Source organism: Cynara cardunculus (assembly GCF_001531365.2).
Source record: "Cynara cardunculus var. scolymus isolate 2C chromosome LG 2, CcrdV1, whole genome shotgun sequence".
In the NCBI taxonomy this organism is placed as follows: domain Eukaryota; kingdom Viridiplantae; phylum Streptophyta; class Magnoliopsida; order Asterales; family Asteraceae; genus Cynara; species Cynara cardunculus.
Genome location: NC_037529.1, coordinates 67,375,644 through 67,383,091, shown reverse-complemented (window position 1 = coordinate 67,383,091; position 7,448 = coordinate 67,375,644). Strand labels below are relative to the sequence as shown.

At 32.6% G+C, this 7,448-nt stretch overlaps 1 protein-coding gene across 2 annotated transcripts; it reads right to left on the bottom strand.

Moving 5' to 3' along the window:
• Positions 1-5,026: 5,026 nt before the first annotated feature.
• On the bottom strand, positions 5,027-6,221 carry LOC112507905 (protein DOG1-like 3). 2 transcript variants are annotated; one of them, XM_025112656.1, is made up of 2 exons: positions 5,702-6,221; positions 5,027-5,514 (listed from the first exon to the last, which is right to left on the bottom strand). In XM_025112656.1, the coding sequence occupies exons 1-2, from the start codon at positions 6,152-6,154 to the stop codon at positions 5,281-5,283; spliced, it is 687 nt and encodes a 228-aa protein (XP_024968424.1). In that variant the 5' UTR covers positions 6,155-6,221; the 3' UTR covers positions 5,027-5,280. The 2 variants fall into 2 exon arrangements, with proteins under 2 accessions (XP_024968424.1, XP_024968425.1); XM_025112657.1 differs by having other exon boundaries at positions 5,027-5,511; positions 5,702-6,220.
• Positions 6,222-7,448: the final 1,227 nt, after the last annotated feature.

Below are 7,448 nucleotides of genomic sequence, written 5' to 3'. Positions count from 1 at the left end.
GTACAGTTCAATACAGATATCAATCCATATTATATATCGGGTCTGTTTGTTAACATCAAAATCAGTATGAATATGAAATGTGAACTTTGATAAAAATGTTTTTGTATACTTATACCAGCAGTCTGTATTCTTTATGAAGACAAACCATGACATTTTTTAGAACTACAAATTAAACATTTGGAAAACCCGTCACATAACCCAAAAACAATATTTTAACAATTGTTTATGTTAAAGACGCTTACAAACTCCCCCCCCCCCTCCCTCCCCCTTTATCGAATTAGAAATGCATGAAAGCTGAAAGAGGAGACAGAAAAAGCACTTCCATAAAGGATGCAGGGACGGACCTATGAGATGTTAAGCGGGGTCCCATGCACACGCTTAATCAATTTTCTCAAGTAAAAAAATTGGGTGTGAAAGGTGCACCTGCTAAATTTAGAGAGATGCACCAAAATATTATAAAATACAAGGAACATCAATCAAGACACTTGAAAAATCTCTTGAAATCATATGAAAAACCTAAAAGAATCCCTCGAAATGGGGGAATTTGATTAAAAACACATTGGACGACTTTGCTAACAAGTAATCCACCTTTAAGGTGCATCCACTCGGCAAAAATCTTGGATCCGCCACTAAAATGATGTGTTAGAGAACTGATATTGAAATATCGTTTTACAAAATATATAATACAAAAAGAGAACGCAAATTCATACTTATTTTATTCTTTTACTTAAATCAAACAACCACTAATTTTGATTAAAAGATTAAAAGACTCGTTTATTTGTTATTTATATAAATAAATAAAATAAATATTTCTTAAATCAATAAAAAGATTCCTTTTTTATTTAAATAGGTTTTGGTTTGATGTGTGCGCAAATTTAAATATGAACCAATTAATTAATAATCTTTTATATTAATTGGAATTTAGGTTATATAACTCCATGTATCTTTAAAAATAATTATTAAATCTTCATGTTTTTTTTAAACAATATTCATTGTACAACATCAATAGTTAATGTGGGTTGGGTTCACGTGAGACCAAAGATTTTTCGTGAGACCCGTAAGACCAATTTATGTTTATTGATCAACTTTATAAGCTAATAATCTAATGGTCTAAAGTTGTACGGTGACAATTTTGTAATTATTGAGAAGTCTCATAAAATTTTTGTGATTATGAATGTTCAAATTGTAGATATAATCCAAAGGTTGAATATTGATCTTACGGATCTCACGAAAAACCTTTAGTCTCACATGATACTAAATCTAGTTAATTTACATTTAAAACTCCGAAGTAAACCATAAAATAATGCATTTTGATCCTTCCATGTGTGCTAATATTTTTATTGTCGGAGTTGAATTAAATTTGCTTTATCGAATTAAATTATCGTTAATATTTTTTGAAGTTAGGGGTATTTAACTATAACATTATTAGGGGTATTTTATACAACGCAACTGATTATTAACTCATAAGAGGTAATGAACCATTCCTCTGCAAATTAGGGGGAAGGGGAATATATTTCCCGATTTGCCCTCCCACCTCCATAAAATTTAACAATATTATTTATTTAACGAGTAAGATTTTAGTTCACCAAAATGACATTGTATGCAATAAATTAACCCTCGTAAGCGCTAACTGTGGTAAGAGTCGTTGCCCTCACTTACCGGGTAAGACCCATGGTCTTTGTTTTGCTCTTACCGGGTAAGATTCTTGGTCCTTACCATATTCATCGGGTGAGGTTGTGTGACTTGATAAGCGTTTACCCGGATAAACGTTTGGTAAACAGCTCCTAAGTCTCACAAAAGAATTGCTAATGATAATTGCCTAAAACAAAAATAGAAACACAAACTTTGTAAGTGCCTTTAAAAAACTTACAGTTTAATGTAAAGATGAAAAGTGTTGTTTTTGATAAACCACACAAAACTTTCTGAACCATCGCCGATCGCCGCTGTTCTAAACCACCACCAACAACCGTCGATCTGAACCTGCCGCTGCCAACCACCGTCAACCACCACCAATTTGAACAACCGGCGACCACCAGCAATCAGAACCACTGCGACCACCACCAATTTGAACCACCGGCGAGCACCACCCTAATTGAACCACCGTCGACCACCACCAATCTGAACCGTCGTCGACCACCACCGTTTTGAACCACCACCGACGACCAATGATCTGAACCACCGCCAACCACCACTAATCTAAACCACTGTTGTTCTAAACCACCACCGACTACCACCAGTCTGAACCATAATAATTGGATTTCGGTTTCAAAATTTTCAAAAAAAAAAGTATTTTAGTCATTTTACGAATATTTCATTCAAATTTCAAAACTACATTATGTAAACCAACAGACATATTCCAATTCATTTAATAAATTTCATTCTAATATCTATCAACCAAATAAATAATCAAATCTGATAACATTTCATTCTAATTTCTTCAAAATCAAATCAGTTTAACAAATTTCATTTAGCGAGGCTTTGAATACCAAATTGATACATGGTTGGTTCTGACGCACAAAAAAAGATTGGGGACCAAGTTTCAGCATTTCAATTTTCAGATATGTTTTGGGGTTTTTAATATTAAATATATTTTATTACTTGCTTTAATAGTTTTCTCATTAAAATTATTGTTTGATATAATATTTTTGCATGTAAATCTATGCTTCAAAAAGCGGCGGTCTCCTCACCGCAATTTGTTTTCAAGTTGTTTCTTTTCTCACTTATCCAAACTCCTACATTTTATTATCTCCTTTTTATATTAAAAAAAAAAAATACAAACTTATTTGAATTCACTAATTAAATTAAGAGAATACTCGACAATACAATAAGACATATTGCGATTTTAATGTTTTATTTTATTATTTGTCTCTGTCGATGTTATAATACGATTTTATGTGTTTTAAAAAAAACAATAATGATTTTATTTTTGAATAAAATATAAATTTGAAAAAATATATATCAATGTTAGTATCAAATCAACTATCTAAAAATTCTCACTTTTTATGTAATTTCTTTAATTTATTTATATTATAATTTAATTTAAGTTTAATAATGAAATAATTTATTTTTGGTTTAATAATATAACATTTTATAAATATAATAATTGAATATTATGTTAGGACTCAATGATTATCCTAATTATATTTAGATTTTTTATATTTAAAATGAGATTTTTATCTTGTATTTGATTATGTTTATGTACAGTTGGTTACACAAATTCAGATATAGAGCTTTAATAAGTTGTACCTACGTACAATCTACTTGTAATCTTGAGTTTTAAGTAATATAAATTAATAAACAGTACTTAATGCATAAAAAATGGTTTTTAAGAATTTTTATCAAATGCTTTATAATATAGTATAGATAATTACTAGTTTCAACTTTCAACTCTTGATCATTTTTCTTCTAAAATCATCAAAATGTCAGTAGGTCTACAAATGACATGTCCATAATTTACGGATAAGTCGAAGTATAAAAAAAAAATCTAAATGAGGTCTGTAATTGAAGACCTATAACTTGCGGACCTGTATCTATTTTACATATTTTTGGTCCCTGTTTTCTTAAAGTATATAATATTTTATATATGACAAATAGAATAAATAAACTCACACACCCTTCTTATTTTTTATGATGTTTGAATTTCTGACTTGCTAGCAAGTCAAAGACGCACATACTGTTAGGCCAATGGTCCTTTGGTAAAAATCCAAAGTTAATGTATGGGGTTGATTTTTTTTAATAAAACATTGCCTCATACTTTTAAAAAGAATTAAAATTTTAGGTTCACAACATTTTATTGTATATATACGACTTTTTAAATTTTATGAAGTTAATTGATAGCCTAAACTGCATCATTATCAAATATCATTTGTCAAAAAAGTCTTGCTTCGTAAAAGAAAAAGTCTGTCTTTTAATAATTTTAAAACATTCTAAATAATTTTATAGTATTCAATGTTCTAATTTTATTTTACATAATTATTAAACAATTATATTTCATTTTATAATATATCATGAATGTCTTTTAATCATTATGATCATTTAATCATTTTGCACCAAACCATTCAACAATTGTCAAATAGCTTCTTAAACCATATATTCGTATAGAAAAATGAATGTTTATCAAAATTAAAACATTTTCAATTGGAACACAACATTTGATGACAAATCACTCTTAACCATTTAATTGGTTCTTCATTAAGTCATGTATGAATAATTGTTTATACAAATAATTGATCTATCTGTATAGATTAATGTTTTTGTTTTCACAGGTTTTTCACACGTAGAAATAGCATGTTTTTTAATTGGAAAATGACACGTATGAGAAAATTTTGACTTGCTACATAAAGGTTCCTCTCCAAGGTTTATTTAACAAGTCATTTTTCATATCATTAAACCAAGACATGCATAACGGATCGAATAAATTCCATTACATTAACCTACTAACAAACACCTACTAACAAACACATCCTTGCTGAATCTCGTGACATATAACGAATATTAACACACTACGAGGCCGTTTACCAAAAAGTTACCCCGATAAACACTTACGAAATCACATTACCTCACTGTATGAATATGATAAAGGACTAAGAATCTTACTCGATAAAAACGAGACAATGATCATAAATCTTACCCGGTAAGTGAGAACGACGACTCTTACCATGATAAGCGCTTACCAAGTGAATTGTTACATACAATGTTGTTTTGATGAATTAAAATTTTACCCGGTAAGTAAATAATAGTGTTACACTTTATTGATAAGTACTTACGAGATAAATATTTGATAAACACCCCTAAGTTTGATATTCAACATTATTTACACCAAATTTTATTTTTTAAACCAATTTTATAAAATTAAGGTAAGAATTGGTATTACCGGTAACGAATATTAATTCACCGGAATTCAATAATTCGATGAGAAGGCAAATGAGACACGTGGTGGACACGTGTTATTCTGCATGCACATATCATCTCTGCGCCTTGCCACTTCGTATGACCACCATTATTTGACTGCTCCAACAACATATAAATTGACGACAACTTTTTATCCTCAAAAAACGATGAAATTAATTAATTTCCTTAATCTAATTATAAGTGCCTTTGGATAATTAGGATGATCTTCAAGGTAATTAAGAAACCATACATCAACAAAAAGATGAATTGATCATTTGTAATGCAAAAAAGGGACGGCCGTGGCTATGGCGGTTTTCCGGTGCATAACCATTCCGATGATTACCACACAAAAAAAGAAAGAACTCGTTATCATACCCCCTACCTACGACATTATTTCTCAGCACGTTCACGATCATGATTCAAACCCCATCTATGGATTCCAAAATGCAACTGCGCCGCAGCGATCAGAAACTCCACCGCCTGCTGCGGTGTCAGTAGCTCCACCACCGCCTTCAATGTCCGCAGCCGCAGCTCATCGGCTTTCTCCACAATCTTCACCAGCCCTTCAATCTTCTTGTCTAGATCCACACATGTCCCACCTATTAACGCACTTGCCTCATCCTGCTATAAACCCACACCAAAAAGCTTAAGAATTTTATATACAAATACGTAGATATATAGACTTGAAATCACGTGAAATTTCAGTGTTATTTTATCATCTCATGGTACTGTGTGTATATATATATATATATATATATATATACATATATATATATATATTAATGGAGGAGGAGTAGAGATATTTGCACGCCTGCCACTCCGACAGCTGATCGGTGATGGCGTTCTCTTGTTGAACAGTTTCACACTGTAACTCACTGACACCGGTGAACTGAGCCGGCGAGAGGTCACCGAGGTCGCCGGTACGGAGACCATGGAGGATGTCAAGGATGCGGGATTCAAAAAGGATGCTGGATTCGGTGTAGATAAGGTGGAAGGCGGTGGTGGGTCGCCATCCAGCGATCCAGTGGAGGGAGCGTTCGAGGGTGGTGGACCAGCGTGCGGAGAAGATGGAAAGAACATCTTGGTTGGCGGCGATGGACTTGACTCGGTAGTACTCGGAGAAGTGGAACATGACTTTGTTGACGAGTTGAGTGAGTTGGTGGTGGTGGTCGTCAGTGCTGGGAGGCCGAGGGGCTTTGGTAAGGTGGTGGATATGGTGGTGGAGCTGGTCGTACCATGTTTCGTAGAATCGTTGGAAATCCATATGTATTTGGGGGTTGGTTATTAAAAGGTGAGGGTGGTCTTGTTTGTGAACACTGCATTTGGTTTATATGGGTCCTGGTTTTACGGTGGGTCGGTGCTCGGAACGACCCATAAGAACCTGTAGAGCCATCCCTACAAGCCTCCTTCTAATCTTTTAAATAAAATATAAATCTATTAAACTAATAAAATATTATTTTACACAAAACTCTGTTAAAAACCAAGGTTCTTGTACAAGAAGTTACAAAATACAAATGACTTATAAGAACTATGTCTTGTAGTAGTTATTACAAGTCACTATAATATAGAGCGACTAGCAAACGAGATCGAGGATCGAATCAAAATCGGGAAAAAAACTCAAACAGAGGCTCGACCCTGCGACTTTCTCCGCGACCAAAGTCGTGTGTTACGTGGGATTCGAAAACATAAGCTCATGCACCTTACCCGTAAGCAAAGGTGGTGTTGTACCCGCATAACCCACTGCTCGTTTCCCACGACCAACTGTACGGCTAATCCCCCGTATGCTTCAGATACCTCCGCGTCTTTTTTCGTTCTCAACACATCTTCTCTTTTATTAATTATCGTTATTCAGAAAAAGGGTTTTTCGTTCTATGAATATCATGCAATAACTTTACAATTTAATTAAATGATATTAATTTAATAACATATAGTCATATGAACTTTACAAGAAAATGTTTTTTTAAATGATTTATCTCGTTTTATTTCTTATAATAACAATCGGTCAAAAGTAAAATGAGTAGAGCATATTTAATCAGAACATCAAATTTAGTGTAATTTATAATAAATGCATTTGATGGTACCAAGATATGTAGGAGGTGAGTTGAGTTGGTGGTTTCGTCAAAAGGTTGTAATAAAAAGAATCATATGATATCATTTACGGAAAAAGACGGAAAACTTTAGAACAATCTCGAGTTTTTTTGGGAAGATGTATTACATTCTACTGTCCTACGACAGTGACAACTAATTAATCTTATAATATAATGGATAATAACATAAACAATGTACACTCAGTTACAATATTGAAGTCTTAAAACATCGTACGTCACTTACATAATTTGAAACTGAAATACTTACAAAATAAAACAACCGAATCACTAAAAGATGACATAAGTGAAATAATGGAACCATACATATATAATTTGACCAAAGTTGATGCAACAACGTAATACAAAGAAATTCTGATGGAAATTTACATCGGTTCACTTAATTGGATGAATATGGCCTTAACAGTTTATAGTATTATCCTCTGATTATATAATACGGGTTGGGTTCACGTG

Coding starts and splice junctions, on each gene's coding strand:
- LOC112507905 (XM_025112656.1), bottom strand. CDS start 6,154: ATGGATTTCCAACGATTCTACGAAACATGGTACGACCAGCTCCACCAC. Junction 5,515..5,701: donor ATCAGCTGTCGGAGTGGCAG/GCGTGCAAATAT, acceptor GTGGGTTTATAG/CAGGATGAGGCAAGTGCGTT.